This window comes from Rhinichthys klamathensis, unplaced genomic scaffold, assembly GCF_029890125.1.
Source record: "Rhinichthys klamathensis goyatoka isolate OS25496 unplaced genomic scaffold, OSU_Roscu_1.1 h1tg000530l_1, whole genome shotgun sequence".
Taxonomy (NCBI): domain Eukaryota; kingdom Metazoa; phylum Chordata; class Actinopteri; order Cypriniformes; family Leuciscidae; genus Rhinichthys; species Rhinichthys klamathensis.
The window spans coordinates 1,202,390-1,220,907 of NW_026607006.1; the positions used below are offsets into that span (position 1 = coordinate 1,202,390).

The 18,518-nt window shown below is 39.1% G+C and overlaps 3 protein-coding genes across 3 annotated transcripts; 2 read left to right on the top strand and 1 right to left on the bottom strand.

The window, feature by feature from the left end:
- Window positions 1-823: 823 nt before the first annotated feature.
- On the top strand, window positions 824-11,515 carry LOC130073218 (uncharacterized). The gene is made up of 5 exons (XM_056238684.1): window positions 824-1,182; window positions 2,559-2,670; window positions 6,262-6,331; window positions 10,898-11,052; window positions 11,282-11,515. Exons 1-5 carry the CDS (start codon window positions 870-872, stop codon window positions 11,442-11,444), a joined length of 813 nt encoding a protein of 270 aa, XP_056094659.1. The 5' UTR covers window positions 824-869; the 3' UTR covers window positions 11,445-11,515.
- A 1,124-nt stretch (window positions 11,516-12,639) lies between these two features.
- On the top strand, window positions 12,640-14,188 carry LOC130073219 (uncharacterized). The gene is made up of 5 exons (XM_056238685.1): window positions 12,640-12,755; window positions 12,862-12,968; window positions 13,069-13,213; window positions 13,441-13,567; window positions 13,796-14,188. The coding sequence occupies exons 1-5, from the start codon at window positions 12,693-12,695 to the stop codon at window positions 14,140-14,142; spliced, it is 789 nt and encodes a 262-aa protein (XP_056094660.1). The 5' UTR covers window positions 12,640-12,692; the 3' UTR covers window positions 14,143-14,188.
- Window positions 14,189-14,267: 79 nt separating this feature from the next.
- On the bottom strand, window positions 14,268-17,461 carry LOC130073213 (uncharacterized). The gene is made up of 7 exons (XM_056238680.1): window positions 16,767-17,461; window positions 16,558-16,603; window positions 16,172-16,263; window positions 15,794-15,904; window positions 15,564-15,667; window positions 14,849-15,021; window positions 14,268-14,528 (listed from the first exon to the last, which is right to left on the bottom strand). The coding sequence occupies exons 1-7, from the start codon at window positions 17,375-17,377 to the stop codon at window positions 14,316-14,318; spliced, it is 1,350 nt and encodes a 449-aa protein (XP_056094655.1). The 5' UTR covers window positions 17,378-17,461; the 3' UTR covers window positions 14,268-14,315.
- Between the last annotated feature and the right edge of the window lie 1,057 nt (window positions 17,462-18,518).

The window sequence follows — 18,518 nt, forward strand, 5'->3', positions numbered from 1 at the left end:
GTGAACGGGACTTTTATTTTGGGTCTGACTGTGTGATGTCATAAGTCTGCGGCGCGAGCCCTTGTCAGTTGTGATTCGGCTGAAGAAAGGTTTGTGATTTTTTAAACATTTCACGAGTTTTACAGTCTATGGTTTAAATCGATAAAAATCGTTTATTAGAGTCGGTCTTAAATGAATTATTCTGCATTAAATGTACAAATGTATTGCTTAATCTAACGAATGGACGTTTATTTTGTGAGTTAAGTGCATCCATACATGAGTAATAAAAAGGCGTGTCTCATTTCGCGTCGTATATCTTGAATCAGTTTATCGTAAAACAAATTCGGTCAATGGAGAAAGTTGTGATGGGATAACGGACCTTTTTGATACTCCGAGTCAATTGAATCAAATGCTACACGTAATGATTCATTGATTCGAATAGCTCGAATCACCGCATGCTGACGAGACAGGTCGAAACAGTAAGTGAATTGGAACGCAGAAAACAAACACACGTGTGATTAAATACAACTTTTACAAACCAACTGCAAATGTTTTCTTGAAATTTGTATCTATTAAACGTGTTTAAACTTGCATCCTGTATAATTTGTGTTCTATTATTAATTTGTCCTGCTGGGGGTAATCACTCTGGGGTGCGTTTCCCGAAAGCATCGTTAGCCAACAATGGTCGCAAGTTCCGTCGTTACCAATAGAGTTCAATGGAAATTGCGACCAACTTGCGACCATAGTTGGCTAACGATGCTTTCGGGAAACGCACCCCTGATTGAGACCCAGAGATTTAGTTTGGATTAATTTGACTTGCTGTTAATTATTCTCATCTTAAACAGGAGAAATTGAAGTGACTGAGATCCACGAGACACACCATTATAAAGATGGCATTTGTTAAAGAGGAGAGTGAAGAAATCAAGATTGAAGAAGCGAGGAGTGTGAACCCAGAAGAAACTGAGGAACAAACCAAGATGACATTTATTAAAGTGGAGAGTGAAGAAATGAAGATAGAAGCATTCATTGTGAAACAAGAAGATACTGAGGATCAAACAAAGATGGCGTTTATTAAAGAGGAGAGTGAAGAAACGAAGATAGAAGCATTCATTGTGAAACAAGAAGAAACTGAAGAACAAACATTTATGAAAGAGGAAAGTGAAGACATGATGATTGAAGAAGCATTCACTGAGGAACAAACAGGTTGGTTTCATTCTCAAAGCTGAACTCAGTCATTTGATCCCCATTAAAATGTCCTCCTCTAAAAGTAAAATAAATAATACTTTTGAAGAGTGCCATATGAGTGTCCTAATTAAAGTGGTTTTATTTTGACATTGAGCGGGGTCCCTCATGTGGACAGACATTGAGATCTCATGACCAGACAAATACTAATGCTGCCTTCAAGTGAACATGAGAAGGTCCTACTTCAACATTGAACATTCGTATTATGACATGAAGTCACACATCAAATTAGGAAATAATAATACAGAAGAAGCTTAAACAAAACAATTATTTTGAGTAACATTAAAAGGTGTCATATGATGCTTTTTTCCAAATATCATTATTTTGTGTATTGACTGTAATAAAAAATGTTAACATGCTTTAATGTAAAAAAATAAATAATAATTCACATGAGGGGCTTTCGCACAGGAAGAACTTTTTCACAGTTTCTAGAATAATTGGCGGAAGTACTAACAAGCGTGTTCGCACCGCAGATTTTAGTTCTAGGAACTCCTTTTGGAGGAACTAATTTATCTCCTCCTTCAGAGTCGGTCTAAACCAGCACTATAGGAACTACCAGTGACGTTAGTGTTCGCTGATTGGCCGAACGCACGCGAAACACCAGCACCTGCCATTTAAAAAAAAAAGCGGTGTAAACAGTTATTAACCTATATATTTACTCCAAAAACTAACTCTACGAACATGGAAAACCGTGATAGATGGGCCTCTTAACCTTTACACTGAGGAGAAAATCCAACGCGACTTTGAGGGGACCAAGCCAAACATGATTATGTGTTTCTGCTCAGCAACACTGGATATCAACAACAAGGCATGCACTAATACCTTATACCATATACGGTCTACTTTATAGGTATAACAGTGCTATCTAATAACCTGTTAGACAGGACTGTTAGACAGATCGTAAACTAATGAACACGGAGAATGCGAGCACTGTGTGCTCAGGCTCTGGTGTTCTCAACGCCGTCAAAATAAAGCTCCGCCGCTCCATCAAAATACTTCACAACAACAAGCGCGGCTTACGAGACTTCAGAGTTGCTACTGGCGGTGCGAATGCAACCAGGAAAACGTTCCTAAGGGAACCATTAGTTCTCGGGGAACCGCCCTGGTGGCTAGTTCCTAGAACTACCCGGTGCGAAAGCCCCTATACTGTACATTATTGTAGTTCCTCTTTCTAAAATGCACTGATTTCTACAAAGCCCCTCCTTCCTAAAAGCGCAGTGTGTTCTGATTGGCCAGCTGATTCAGTTCGTAACGCCCCCTTTCCATAATTGCGTGCTTCAGCTTACAAAGCAATTATAATGACAGTTATACTTATACATTAATAATTATGTCTTCAGTTTTTAAACCATATCAGTTCGAGCCTGAGTCGGATCCTGAAAATGCAGATGACCAAGACGATGAATCGGAATCAACTTTGCATGCGCGACTTCAGCAGAACGTTTCACAGTGGTAAGTTACCACTTACCTTTTTTAGATGTATTGTTATAACGGTTTAATTTATCTTCTTTACTGCAACGACTTCATGTCCTACATCTAGGGAAATGAAATCTTAAGTCCATGTCCGACTCTAATGCTTTCTGTACACCTAAAGACTTTGAAAAGATTTAGAAAAGACTTTATAAGATTATCAGCTCACATCTAAAGACTTGGGTTCACCGTTTTTAGTCTCAGACTAAAGATTTTACAAACACTGAATCTTGTAGTGACACTATTTACAGGACTACAACTAGATTATTTTAGCTTTTTATTCCCACCAAATTCCTCCCATCATGCTCAGCAGTGATTTAACAAAAAGGGAGGAGAAGCAGCTAGTTAGCTACTGTATCACATTATGTTGTATGATCCAAAATATGTATGAAGGTAGGCCTACAGTGGTGGTGGTATATAAGATAAGATAGACCTGACATTCCCACAATGGGGAAATTCTCAGTGTTGCAGCAGCACAGTGGATAGTAAAAAAAAATATATATATATATATAATAATAATGTAAACAATATATACAATAAATAAACAGTGCAGTGATGGCTGCTCAGTGCAGTGATGGTGTTCTGCAGGGGGTGGGAGCCACTGTCCAAATTATGTGATTATCATCATTAAATAATAATAAAAATAATAATAAATTATCATTATTATTAAATTATATAAAGGCAACCATACAGTCATGTGAAAAAAATAGGACACCATGAAAGCCTGTCTATTTTTCGACATACGGACATGTAATACCAATTTTAAAAATACTGAAGGACCCAGTGATTTAACTAAACTATTTAAAAATAAGGAAGGCCTTTTTAAGACTCTCTGTGAAATGTAATTTTAAAAGAATGCAATTTTTGAGGAGGAATAAATTAGGACACCCCCCATATATTCCCCCCACACTGCTTATGAGTGTGGAAAAGGATTTAAAAAGATGCATATTTCAAAGGACTTTGACATCAGCCATTCCACCATTTTATCTCACTGAATTAATTTCAACAAAGGGGGGTATCACTAGTTATTAGGGGTCCTAATTTTTTCCTCCATTAAAATAGGCATTTTTATGCATATTTTTTGTTTGATGAGTATTTTTTTTTAATTTATATTGTTTAATTACAATAAATCACTTTATTTTCCAGGAATGAAAAAAAAATCAAATTAGACATTGTTATGTGAACATTTCTTAATAAAGAGTTGACTATTTAATGGCATGACAAGCTCGACAAGGCGCTCCTCTTTATCCCTGGTCCATTTTCGCCTACTTGGCGCTCGTTGTGTTTCCACGTCCGTCGACATGTTTCTTTGTTGTGACTGATGGCTTCCTGTTTCCGGTTTTCTGAGAACGATTTTATTGGTTGTTGATTGTTTTACGTCACTATGACTACGCTAGGACTTGCGATAATATCAAACATGTTTGATATGAAAGACTAGGCTAGAGAAAGACTGGCATAAATCGGGTCGCCGACTGCAGATTATCACCTCACATTTAACGATCAAGACGACGGGAGCGCGCCGAGACTCCAGTAAGATTCCTAAAAACGGCCGGTCTTTAGTCTGGGACTGTGAAAATCCTTTGGTGTACGCCCGGCATAAATTGTAAGGAATTTATATCTTTGATTTCATAGTAACACTTTACAATAAGGTTCTTTTGTTTATTATTCACGTAAACTAACATGAACTAACCATGAGCAACACATTTGTTACTGTATTTGTTAATCTTAGTTAATAATACAACTGTTAATTGTTTGTTCATGTTATGTCACAGTCAGTGCATTAACTAATGTTAACAATGTTTTGAGTAAATGCTGAAATAATTTTAAAGGTGCTCTATGTAACTTTTCTACTAAAATGAATCCTTTTTTTTATTGCCTGTGTGTGAAGGGGTTGTAATCACACATTAAAATGATCCACTTGTCGAGTTTTGCTATTACCCCTGAAGGCCAGTATTCCTATTTTTATGTGAAGTCTCCGGGTCGCGAAATCCAACGTGCATGCGCGCTCCCGAGCCTCTCTCCTTATATACAGTCTATTGTAGACGGTCAGGGAGTTACGTCCGGTTAAAGGCACACGTTTTTCGGCTTATATCTCAGTCAATCTTTGATCAATATTCCCAAGACTCTTCGTAGTGCTGGACGGGGCCTTTGGAACGAGCCCACCCCCGAGGTCCAACTCGCCCGGCTCCCCGAGTTATAGCCGTTCGAAATCGGGGGTCCCAGCGAACGGCGATCCGGTAGGGGGCATCCCCGAGGCCCGCCACTCTAGCGTTCGGGCAAGGGTTCCCCTGGGACCTCCTCCCCTGAATTTGAGCTCTCTGGGTCTTTGCGTTCAAGAGATACGAGCGATTTTCTTCTGAGATCGTGACGTCACCGGCGTCCGCAATTTTGCAGCGCGCCCGATGGTTTTCTGCTAATATCTCCGCGAAAACACCACCAAAAACTATGGAACTTATATGGTTCTTTTCAGCTCGACTAGATGGTCCCAACGAGCTCGGTGCTCGCCGAATCCGTCAAGTATTCGCCGAGACATTTGCGTAATAGACGGTATTGTCTATGAGTTCGAGCACGAGCGCTCTTGTAAAATTTGGTTGCAATCTGAAACATCACCACTAGAGGCCGCTAAAAGTTACATAGAGCACCTTTAACTAAGATTAATAAATGCTGTAGAAGTGAAGTTCATTATTAGTTCATGTTAACAAATTTAACTAATGAAACCTTATTATAAAGCGTTACTGATTTCATGATAGCTAACACTTTTATGTAGCCTGGGAAAACCCAGACAACTTCCGGCAAATTTAGATTTGCTCTGAAAGTTAGTCTGGCAAAGAGCTCATTCAAGCCCATTTCCAATCCGTCGAAATCGCGGCACCAATCAGAAATGTTGGGGCGGGCTTTACACGATGACGACAGCGCTGGGATTTTGAAGCAGATTTTGTAGCCTACATTACAAAGATGGATGCTGCCGTCGAACATCACTCGTTCGAATCAGCTATCGCGTCTGTTTTAAGCAATTTGAACGTCTCCTTTTTGTTAAAAACCGAGCAAAGAACAACACTCGGAGATGTTTCTCCATCGCTCTGCATACGTCATCTCCTTCATCGCTCTGATTGGTTTTAGGTCTATCCGCGACGTCCGTTGGTGACGCCCCTCTGGAAATGATTTGTCTATGACGCTTTGCCAGACCATAACTCAGTTACAACTGAGAATGGTCTGGTTTTAACCAGGCTAACTTTTATGCACAACACATACATTTTACAACATCAAGAAAATTATTCTTGAAAATGAAAACTTGATTCTCACTGTTTTGTTTGGTAAAGTAAATAATATTTAGTAATATTATCATCACATCCCTATTTTCGTTTGATGTGTTATGCATTCTTCTTGTATCAACATCTTTTCATAAAATGCCAAGGAAAGAAAGGATAAAAAAAAGGAACTCTTCTTTTTTTGTTGCCCTTTTTGGTCCTTCCTGCCCCTGCCCCTGAGGAGGTCTGTGCACGCCACTGCCTGAAGTGATGACATAAAATACAGTTTAAAAACAAACTGGTGTATTTTTGTGGTTTATTTTAGGTGCAGATGTGAAAACTGCAATCGAATGCCCACCGACGTTGAACATGTCTGCTGCATGGAAATACCAAAGGTACTGCAATAAATTACTACATAAAAAGATGTGTGTATATATATATATATATATATATATATATATATATATATATATATATATAAAAATATATATGTGTGTGTGTGTGTGTGTGTGTGTGTGTATTAAACCAATCTTCTTTTTGTAAAATGTTCACACACAAGCAGTTTTCACATTTGTGGGGGTGGGGGTGGGGGAGGGGGGGGGGGGGACACATACACATAATTTAACCCTTGTGTGTCAATTTAAAAAAGTTACTCTAAGGTCATTAAAGGACAAAAATATCCGTGTCAACAAACTGTCATAAAAAAGTGAAGCTTGGGAGCACAGACTGACTGTCGTGAATTCGCATCAAACCCCTTCCATTCAGACTGCAGGTGAGATAGCGTGTGTATTCCCCAATGCCTGTTTGTGCACATTCGATACATACCTAGGAACCTTTTGCACGCACTGCTCAGTGGGGATAGTGATGAAGACTACACTCCTACACCAGGTGATGAAAGCAGCGATGGTGAGAGAACTGACAACAGCAACAATGATGAAGACTCCGATGGGAATCGTGATGTACATCCTAGCACCAGTGCTACTGCTGCAAGAGGGAAATCAGCTATCACTACAAAAAAAAAAAAGACAAAAGGTAGTATGGAAGACAGTGAAGCAAAATAAGTCTGCAAAAGACATTCCAATTTGGCAAGGTGCTTTTCCAGATGCTGATGCAGTCAGATTGCCCATTCAATACTTCAGAGACTTTTTTGATTCTGATCTTTTGGATACTATTGTGGAACAAAGCAATCTTTATTGCACACAACAAAATCCAAATGGTGCCCTCAAATTGGATTAGAATGAACTGGAGCAGTTTATTGGCACTGTAGTGTACATGAGTGTTTTCCATTTACCGAGGTCAAGAATGTACTGGTCCAGTGCATGTCGAGTGCCACATGTTGCTGATGTGATGTCCCGAGACAGATGGGAAGAAATAAAACATTTCATTCATTTCAATGACAACATGGCACCCAACAACTGTGATAGACTTTTCAAAGTCAGGTCACTTATTGATTCACTCCTCCCCAAATTTCAGGCTCTCTCTCAAGACCAAATGTTGTCTATTGATGAACAAATGGTGCCATTCAAAGGAAAATCAAGTCTCAAGCAATATATCCCCAATAAGCCATACAAATGGGGATACAAGATCTTTTGTGCTTCGTGAGGCCTGGTGCATTCATTTGACATCTTTGCAGGGAAAATTGAGCCTGTACCAGGACTAGCAGACATTGGGGGAAGTTGAAACATTGTGCTAAAGCTTGTACAAGTTATCCATGGTGCTGCCAATCATCTGGTGTACTTTGACAACTGGTTTTCCTCCTTGGATTTGTTTGTTGCTCTTGCAAACAATGGGATACCAGCTCTTGGGACTGTACGGCAGTGTCGCCTGCGAGGGTGCAGTTTCAGTGCAGACACAGAAATGAAGAAGAAGGGAAGAGGCACACTTGAAGAGCAACAGGTTGTTGTTGACAATGTGGAAATAAGAGCAGTCAAATGGTTTGACAACAGAGGGGTGATCGTTGCAAGCACTTTTGCCAGTGCACAGCCTGTTTCCAACATTGAAAGATGGGATAATAATCTGAAACAGAAAGTGACTGTGGAATGCTCAAGTATCATCAGCCTGTACAACAAGTTCATGGGCGGCGTTGATGCCCTTGATGCACTGATTGCATATTACCGCATCCACATAAGGTCAGAAAAGTACTACCATAGACTCTTTTTTCACTTTGTGGACATGGTCATTGTCAACAGCTGGTTGTTGTATCGGCGGGATTGTGAGTCACTGACAGTCCCAAGAAAGAAGCAGAAGGATTTGCTTGCTTTCAGAACATCTATTGCACAGGCACTCTGCATGCAAGGCAAGGATCTGTCGAAGAAGAAGAGGGGGCGGCCTTCATTGGATGTTGAAAGGGAGTTTGAGAAGAAGAAACATCGAGGTCCAGCTACGGTTATGCCGACACAGGAAGTCCGTTCAGATGCTGTGGGTCACTGGCCAGTGGTTGAAAGTGAGCGACAACGCTGCAAACTCCAACATTGCAAGGGCCAGACTGTAATCAAATGTGCAAAGTGCACCGTTCACCTGTATCTCGACAAAAACAAGGACTGCTTTCGTGAATTCCATAAGTAAAACTGTTTCGTGCAAAGACACTTCAAGTGACATGGTCACTTTCCACATGACCCAATTTCACATGACAGATGAAAAGTTCAGTAATTGTTTGTAGCCAGCGACGCCGTGGAAAGATTCGTGGACGCTCTGATGCTCTGACGCAGATCGAATGTTTGGTCTTTTATTTACTTTATTTAAAGGGGCCGTAAAGCAAACAAGCATGTCGATCGTTATTTTTGCAGAAAATTGATCGATGGAAAGAACTTAAAGGAGTCATAACCTAGTATTACCTTGGATACCCACGCTCTATTATAGTCTTTCAGGCCCTTCTAAAAAAGAAAAGTGGAAAAAAAATAAACACAGAGCTCCTCTGACCCTTATTTCTGAATGCATTATTGTCTCGCGAGATCTGATGCGATATTTTGGCTGTCGTGGACGGTCATTTTAATAATGCAAATGAGGGGTGCGTTGATTGGTGGCAGGAAGGAGGGGGCTTGACACCGCAGGTAACTTCAGCATATCATTCCAAAATGACATCATGGCGCAAGTTGTGAATGAACCCGACCTGGCCGCGACTAGTTTTGCTAATAATGTTTTGTGGTATATTGTTTTCATAATTACATTTAGCAAACAGTTTTAGGCACTGAGCATGGACTCCTGTACCGTCACTACTGTAGTGTAAAACAAAGTGGAAAGATGTGGCTAGCATTCGTTGAGTTCATTCCCCGTGTTTACCTCAAAGCTAACGTTACATACAATAGCCGCATTAGTAGTTAGCTGCTGTTTGTTACACACAGTAGAGTAATAAAAACACAGTCTTACCGTTTCAATTTCAGGCAAGTCCCTGATTGTTGGAATGGCACCTTTTTCCAAACGTAGCTTCGAGGCCAACTTCGCCTGATATTGCCCCAAATTTGTAAAGGATTCCTGTGTAAAATGTTTAGCGCAGACACCTAACGTTGAGCCAGTTGATAGGGTTGTTGGAACAGCGTCATTAAAAATGAATTTCATCCACTGGTCCCTGGTAGTTTGGTCCGTTTTTGGTAGAGAAAACACATTTGAATGCTGATTCTGGCAGTCAACCACAGAGCAACTCACGTGTGCACTACATTTCTGCATCTTTATTGACTGAATATGAGGGGGAGAGGGGCAGGGCGGGCTTCCTGCAGCATATGTCTGCGGTGTCCATATATGGTATATCCTGCCCCGTCTTGACGTCAAGTCGGGGGAGAAATTAAAATCTCGTATTTGAGTGCGCGTGCACGTGGGCTGGTTTACGAACCCTGGGGTAAACAAACGCTTCACTTTTGAATATCGGCTTCCCGGCCAATGTATAATCGTTAGGCAATCATAACATACATTGATTCTCGTGGAAAAGTGAAAATTACAGGTTATGACTCACAATTATAGTGACATGTTTGCTAACGAAATAAACCAATTAAAAGCCATTTGTGTGGTGTGGCTTTTGTTTTCATGGTTAAGTGCTATTCTAATTTGCATTCCCGCTGAAAAACAAGCGTTCTAGCGCGAAAATCTTGCCTATAAATAGTGTTGCGCGCCTTCTTATCAAATTCAAATGATCAACCTCTCCTCTATTTTGCTTGGGAACTAATCTGGTCAGAACCAAAGTTACTTGACTGCGTTCCCTGGAATCCTCTCAAACGGAGCACTTCTGCATTCCGATTGGTTGCCGCCGAACCGCGTCATTATTAGCTTATTACCATAAAGTTGAGCTGATTTCAACTTCTCCTCGCCGCTCTCACCGTCCAAGACGCGCCGCCCTCGCCGGAGCTCGCCGCCGGCTCTCATTGAAAATGAATGACTTCCGGCCACTTTGACGCTCTCGCCGGCGGCGGTGTGAACGCACAGTAAGAATAAAGGTTTAAGTTTATGAAAATGATTTATGAACATATATTTTATATAAAATACTATTTTATGAAACATTGAATTTTGATGGTGTGTTCACACCAAAAGCAAAGTGTATATTCGCATCGCGTTAATCGCTCTAGATGTACTCGCGGGATGTTCAGATTGTTTTTCGCGTCACTCGCGTGAATAAAAACATTGGCCAAACCTGAGAAAATGGCACCATCTGGTAAAAAAAAATATTTTACACATTATATACAAAATGAACGCCTATTAACAAAGACTGCATAATTTTATAGTTAAATGACCCTGGGATTAAATATTGCAGTTTTAATGGGAACATTTTTGTCCTTAAGGTCCTGAGGGTAACTACTTTGTGCCAAACGGTGTGCACAGGCAAAATGATCGATAAACTAAACTAAAAAAGACACAAATGTCCATAAGGATGCACAAGGGTTAAAGAAAGAGGTCATTTGATGCTTTGAAATGAGTTGCTTTTACTCTTGTAATTTTGACAGTATTATAAATAGTTGGTGGCTTGTCTTCCTTAGGTTTTAAGACGAATGAATCAGGTTCCAGGGCCTCTAAAATGCATGACACACCACCCAGGCTTTGAACCGAACTGTTTGAATCCTTACACCCTGCAGAACATTTTAAACATTTACAAAGCTGATTATGGAACTTTGAGGCGTAGAACAGAAGAAGGGTAAGTTGTTTTTTTTAATGCCATTTTATTACATTATTTTGTTAACCAATATAAATGTAATTTCATGACACCACTGCAAAAAAACTAATTAAGACATGAATGTTTTTCTTCAAAATATTTGGAAAAAAAAGAAGAAAAGATTAATTGTATCTCAAAGAATTGAAAATATGTACATATTTTTTTACAGTTTTATCTTACATGTTAATAGTGTCCACAACTCTCTTTACAGGCGGTACCGTTCTCTCGCCCAACGAAGCTTCGTCAGCTGGTGCTGGGGCTTTTTAGGACGGAAAATCAGGGTGGTTCTTCCATCCTGTGTTGTGCTCCGGATTCAGCAGGAGTTCCCTGATCCGGATGGACAGTTTGTTGGATTTCGACCGCCCCTTGACTAAAGCTTGAGACGTGGTGGACAATATCTTCCTCCTTTGAAGGTTTTTCAAACTGAGTTGACAGAAATGTGGGAATGGGGCTCTTCTGCGAATGGTGTGGGGTCTGCAAACACCTGTTCAAAGACGAGCTTCATCAGTTCATTCACATTTTCTGTAAAACATAGCATACAGAAGAAAATTCTATTATATTCATTCATTTTGATACACAACCTACCCCTTTAGAACATCTCAAATGTGTCACTATGTGTAAAGTGTATTTGTAGATGTATTTAAATAAAATTCATTTTATAACATACCATTTAAAGGGGCTGTTTTAAGTGGCTTTGCAGTGCATTCACCCTTCTTTGACTTTGGGAAAACGACCTTGTGCATAGCTTGTAATGCATGACTGCAAGGTACAACCAACAGTAAATGAATAAGATAAAATATAAGTAAAAAAATGACATATTTGGAATTAAGTAGGCACTAATGTATATCTGAATTTAAAAATGGTACAGAATGTCAAGTCACCTTTATAGAGCGCTTTTTACAATACAGATTGTTATTGTTATCAGTGATGGTTCATTTTTATTGTAAAGTTATTAATCTAGTTAATTTATATAAATATATATATATTAGGGGTGTAACGGTTCACAAAATTCACGGTTCAATATGATACACTTGTGTCACGGTTCGGTACGTTTTCGATACAGCAAAAAGAAAGAAATGCCAGAGAAATTTCCTTGATTTAATTTTATTAAATTATATTTTTATTAAAACTAACATAAAGTATGATATTTTTTTTACTTTGAGCAATGATGGAGCTATACTTGACTTTTCTTAGGAGCATATAAAACAAAACAGCTCCTTGGACAAAATTAAATTTAATATTGTAGTAGTTATAAACAAAGGTTTATTTTAGTTCAGATTAACATTTGAGGGCAGCAATTGTATTCATAATGTCAAAAATAAAACCAACGTAATGTTACTTGAAAGCATTCTAGCCAACTATTCATGCCAAACTTCATGAAAAGTTCTCCTCTGGCCAACGAACGAACAGTGTATGATTATGATTCAGGCAGCATTATAGGTTAGATTGGACTGGAACATTTAGAACATAATTTTGTATTTAAGTCGTATTACCTGCACAACATTCCAATGAAAGGGAAACCCACAGTCTTGGGGGCAAAATGCAGGATCGATGAAGACCGATGGGGTCCTGCACCAAACTTCCTTACAAGATGGTGCTACCATTTCTTGTGCCATGGGGAGATGGACAAGGATGTTGGTGTACTCGAAGTCACTGATCAGGATATTAAAAATCTGATTACAGAGGTATTTAAACAGTGTAATGCATAAATTTTTCCAAGTCAGGCATATAAAGTTATCAGACAATGTTTGTCTCTTTTTGCAAATATCAAGGTTGTGTCTCTACTTTCAGGTGGAAAATGCAGAAGGTGGAGAAAGGCTGATAGACTTATCAGATGCGATTGTGGCATGTGGCTACACTGGGCCAATAAATGTTGACCAAAAAAAGGCCATCACAGAGTAAGTTAACAAACATAACATAAATATGTGTCACAAAATGCTTTAGTGTTAACAATTTAACTCTGAATCAATACAGTATTATTTTCTTACTGTTTATTAGTGCCATCGCTTTGCATGCACTGGTGAGGCTGATCCCGATCTTGAACCAGCTGCGTGAGGGATTGAGGCTCTACGGATTAGATGAGGTGTTAGCACAGCACACCCAGATGTGCCAGCAGCTCTTTGTCCCCGGTCACTTACAGGAAGTCAGTAACATTGTGAATGAACAATTATTTTATTAGAACAGCCACTGTTAGAGACACTGATGACTTGCTCTTATGGCATATTCTGCATTTTTACTTTAAGCTGCCTTCAAATGTGTGTTCAAAGAGCTTAACGCTACAGGCCAAAACATAAAATGAATCTTTAATTTAAATCTGCAATCCTTACTGTTTTACCGTGTTTAAGCATTTTATTTGCTTCCTTATTTTAGGTGAATGTAGACTTCCTTCTGCTTGCGCTGTCTCCTGATTTCAGTGAGGAAGGGTCTGTGAGACGGCAGCGAGAGATGCAGATCATACATTTTCTGCAGGATTTCTTGCAAAAGTTGGAAGACAGAGGTAACACACTGCTTAGCACCTTTTTCTATAATCCTTGTGCATCACTCTTACCATACTATCATACACTTGTTTTCCACCGGTTTCATTTTATTCTATTTTTATTAGTTACTCCCTCTTTAGGTTTATATTCGTATGTGTATTCTGTCAAACCCCCGCCATGTATATGACGAATGCATTTGTACTAACAGAAATGTTGGAAATTACTTATTTGTATTTGTCTCTGAGAAGAAGCAGACAGCCAAGAAGAGGGCAGCCCTGAAGGTCAAAGTCACGTGGCAGCTGTGCACGGAACAAATGGTGGGGGGAAGCGCCTGTCAGTCCGGCGCTTCCTTCAGTGGGTCACAGGTCAGGCACATGTTCCACTGATCGAATCCAAGAGAAAGGCACTTAAGATAACTGTTAATTTTGATCATGACTGCGACTCCCGCTATGGGGCACATAGCGTGTGTTACCCCATTGTCAATGCTTGTGCTGTTGCCATTACATTTCCTACACGCCACTTAGCCACCTCCCAAGAGTTTGAAAACAACCTAACCGAGGCAATCTGTGGTGGTTACGAGTTCAGCAGACACTAAAGTAGCATTTTAAGGTCCTTGTTACTTGTTTTAGTTACTTGGTTTCTATTTTCTACTGTGTACAAACAAGTGTACAACAAAGTTGTTCTATTGTTCAAAAGAATAAATCTAAAGATTTAACTGTGGTTGTTGTATATTTTATTTACATCACTTTCTGATCACAAAAACAAACATTAAACACCTGACAAAGCCTGAAGCACATATTCATGACATAGGAGGTAAAGGTCTCTAGTGTCAGTGTCTCCATTTTCTTCAATCAGCACCTGAAGCTCTACTAGCTGCTGTTCATTCAGTGGACACTCAAATTCAGGGACTACTATCACACCATCCACATCTTCTCCATAGTAAGCTGCAACATCCCAGTCAATGTCCGGCTCTTCAATATCCTGACAGTCGAACAAGACAGAAAAATACCGCTATCATTAGTCATCCCATGTTTACAGCATCTAATGTAATCTGTTCATCCCAATTGTTTGGCTTTTCAACATTAGTTGAAGATAAACATTTAGGGTTTGTATAACTATGTAACAAATTGATTTGATCAGGTGCTTAAATATTCGTATTGGTGTTAAACAGTACAAGTGTACCTAATGAGGTTACTGAGTGCATATGAACTGTATTACCAACATTTGCATCAATTGTGATTGTTACACCAGCTGAAGATGTTAAAGACAACTTAGTTGTTTTAAAAGGAAAAAAAAAGAACCTCAAGATTCTCTGGCTGGTCAATCGGTCGAAGCATCATTCCTGAGTGCCAAATCTGCTCAGGAGTTTTATTCCCTTCTGTTCTCAGTGGGTGGTTGTTCCAACCTTCCACAAAAGCCTCCAGGTCTGCCTTCAGTTTAGGAAGGAATGTCAGGTGGACTGTCAAAAGATCTTCTATAAAGGGACAGGGTAGGAGTATGTTACTTTTCACAGGTGAGCTTTGAAAACATAACATTAATCATTGAGTAGCCTTTTGTAAATACATCTCATTGATTTGTTTCTTTCCCCCAGTATTTAACCATTTCTAAAATTCCACAATGATTTACAATGACATACGACTAGCCATTAATGTTTATTAAAGTGCTCCAGACATCTGTTATAAGTGAAAGTGACACGTGATGACACGTCATAAGGACGCCTGTGCCTTTCTTGTTTTCCACCTCAAGTCATGATTATTATTATACCAGGCAAGTTTTTAAGAACAGTTACTTATTTACAATAACTGCCTGGCAGGGGACAAAGACCTCCTGTATGGAATGGGTACTAGAATTAAATAAAATCAACAACAGAAGATGGACAACAACAAACCTTACAAACCATGCACAAATCGAATAATAATAGAACACAGACTCAGGAAACATTTAACTGACTAGGACGTACAACAATCTACAGAAAGTAGATGATAAATAGCACAATATGATGAGACAAACCCTTACCTCTGGAGGACACATCAAGAAGGTGATCCATCTCTAGGCTGTGGAGTGCGTTGTAATATTTTGAAATCACACATGTTCTGACATCCCGCCACAAACGTTCAATCCTGTGGATTTAGAAATGATTATTTTAACAATCAAGGACATGATAAAATGTTAGTATGTTATGATTTTACACACAATAGACCTCTTTATTAGCTTGGTAAAGCATCCAAAATACAAAAAAGAAAAACCTTTGATTATGGACGCTTTTTCCTGACATGAAGCTTCCTCGATCAGTTCCACGGACAGTGAACATATATCGGGCTATTTCAACATTCTCCACTCCCTGATCACCTCTCACCCTGAAGTGCACACACAGATGACCAGTGTGTTAAAATCTGTCAGTAATTTACAATACACAGAAATAAAGTGCTACATTGTGTCAGAATAAACGTGTTCAGCGTGGAGGGGTAAGGCTATGACTGGGAGAGTATAAGGAAGTAGAGTGTTGTGAGGAAACATTTAAAATTATAATCCTTGAGAACCCTGACTTAACAGTAAATTCTTTCTTAAAATATAACATCCATCATGTTTGTGTCTGTATACCTTGAAGCCTGTAAAAAACTTACCTTGAGGGTATTCCATGCCTCTCAGTAGCTTTTTTGAAGGCAGTGAATGCGGTTGATGCACGATTGTTTGTTGCAGCATTCAAGCACATCACCTGTGTTATGAGACATTTTCATAAATGTACATTTACTATTTGTCAATATCTTACATGTACAATTGGATTACACTCTGGTCCCTTCATGCCTCAGGGAATCTGATATTTTAACACACCTTAATGACTCTTACTACCATGCGGCACCCTATATAATAACTTTTTCTCACACGTCAACAGGGTAGTATTTCAGCCATCTGAATGCAACATGTAACTAATTACACATGTGTACATCATAGCAAATTTGCTTACACAGAAGGCCAACACATGAAAAGACCCAATGAAATGAAATCTTACCTTCCTGGAGTAGCCGTCCACTGCACCAAAAAGTACAATGTTGTACCTGATGGGAACAAAATAAAGACCTACATTACCAGTTTCAACCTGGATTTTTATTGTAGAAATATCATGGTAACATACTTATGCTTTGAGATCTATCAGTGTCTGCATCATTATATTTAACTAAATAAATAAATAATGAATAATCTGTACTGTACAGTACTGACCTGATAAGTTTGTGGTTAGTGTCGACATGCCACAGTGAAAGGGGCCCCCTGACAGAGTAAGTTCTTCGCACAATGCAGCCCAGTCCAGTCAGTCTAGAAAGAATCCCAAGCGAGTCCACTCGATGCATTGATGCAGTAACTCTCCTCCACTGGACGTGGATTCCCATGGACTTTAGCCTCCCTTTGACCATCCGATAGCCTGCTGTGGGCATTTCATTTTTGATGCGTTGGACTGCATTATCAAGCTCCTGGTCAGTAGCATTGCTGTAGTTCTGTCTGGCAGAGAGACCAAACTCCCTCATCCGTCTGTTGACTGTACTGGCTGAAACACACAGTAACTTTGCGATGCAGTCCACAGACAGATTTATCTCCAAAAGCTCAACAAGTCTCTCCTTATCTAAATTGTACCTGGGACGCCCCATCTCTCCAGCTACAGTTTCAACAGTACTGCTGGTAACTTCAGTATTTTCAATGTGGTCCATGACCAGATGGAGGAAATCTCTTAAGGCCTGTACAATATCTGGGGGGACGTTTACATGCCTTGACAGTGCTTCCCAGAGGTACAGCTCCTGCCGACATGCAAACTGTAAGAAGTCCAAGTCAAGAGGCATTCTTGAAAGCGCTGACTCTAATTTAATGATTAGCCTGGAAGTAACCTCACGTCTGACTATGTCCTGTTGAAGTGGAAAACAACACGAAATGAACACTTCTTAAGAATATATTGAATACGTATACATTCATTCGTCCATTTTAAATAGCGGGGGGGGGGGGTGTGTACATGACTGAAACAGAGAGACTTCTGTCCATTTTTTAAGTTGTGACGTGTAGTTAAATTGCATTAATGCATTATAGTGACATACATACATGGTCACTAGTTCAACTAAAACACTTGCCATGAAAGGTTTGGGAACCACTGCCCATACTTTACGTTAGGGTTGCCAACTTCCGAAAAGAGAAATGTGGGACATATTACTGTTTAGTTTAGTTTAGTTTATTAAGATCCCCATTAGCTACTGCAAAAGCAGTAGCTATTCTTCCTGGGGTCTATAGACTTCAACAACAAAAAAAAAAATATTCGTATAACATAAAACCGTACATTATATAGACAAAAATGGAGTGTACACATTCTTACATAACCATACAACAACGTACTAAAAGAAAAAACAATAAAACAACAAAAACGACAGCTCTACAATATGCATTATCACAGTACACAGTTACAGCAATACTACTATAGGGTTAATAATTAAATAAAGTACCACATATAAATAATAACAATTATTCAAATGTAAATAAATAAAGTCTTAATCTTTTACGAAAATTCATAGCATTCATTCCCAAAATCAAAAACTGCGGAAGAGAATTCCATGCCACCATTGCTCTATACAGCACCGTCCTTTGTATAAGGTTAGTTCGACACAAAGGTAACAAAAAGCGACTCTCTGTTGACTGACGAGTGGAATATTGATGCACAGCACTAAAAAAAGACAGTCTGCTGTATAATACTTCTGGCATTTTTGTAACAATAATTTTTCTAACAAAATTAACAATACAATAATTAATCCTACTTTTTACACTTAACCAAACTAACCTAGTATTCAAGTCTCTAACACTAGTCCTAAAAGGGCAATTTAAAACTACCCGGGCTGCTTTATTTTGAGCAACTTGCAATTTTCTTAAGTTCATTTCAGTTGTACTTGACCAAATAATTGAACAATAATCCAAATGTGATAGAACTAAGGATTCTACTAA

Coding starts and splice junctions, on each gene's coding strand:
- LOC130073218 (XM_056238684.1), top strand. CDS start 870: ATGGCATTTGTTAAAGAGGAGAGTGAAGAAATCAAGATTGAAGAAGCG. Junction 1,183..2,558: donor ATTCACTGAGGAACAAACAG/GTTGGTTTCATT, acceptor TTATGTCTTCAG/TTTTTAAACCATATCAGTTC. Junction 11,053..11,281: donor AGGCGTAGAACAGAAGAAGG/GTAAGTTGTTTT, acceptor CTCTCTTTACAG/GCGGTACCGTTCTCTCGCCC.
- LOC130073219 (XM_056238685.1), top strand. CDS start 12,693: ATGGACAAGGATGTTGGTGTACTCGAAGTCACTGATCAGGATATTAAA. Junction 12,969..13,068: donor CAAAAAAAGGCCATCACAGA/GTAAGTTAACAA, acceptor ACTGTTTATTAG/TGCCATCGCTTTGCATGCAC. Junction 13,214..13,440: donor TCCCCGGTCACTTACAGGAA/GTCAGTAACATT, acceptor TCCTTATTTTAG/GTGAATGTAGACTTCCTTCT.
- LOC130073213 (XM_056238680.1), bottom strand. CDS start 17,377: ATGCCTCTTGACTTGGACTTCTTACAGTTTGCATGTCGGCAGGAGCTG. Junction 15,905..16,171: donor AGGCATGGAATACCCTCAAG/GTAAGTTTTTTA, acceptor TGTGCACTTCAG/GGTGAGAGGTGATCAGGGAG. Junction 15,022..15,563: donor TCTTGATGTGTCCTCCAGAG/GTAAGGGTTTGT, acceptor GTCCCTTTATAG/AAGATCTTTTGACAGTCCAC.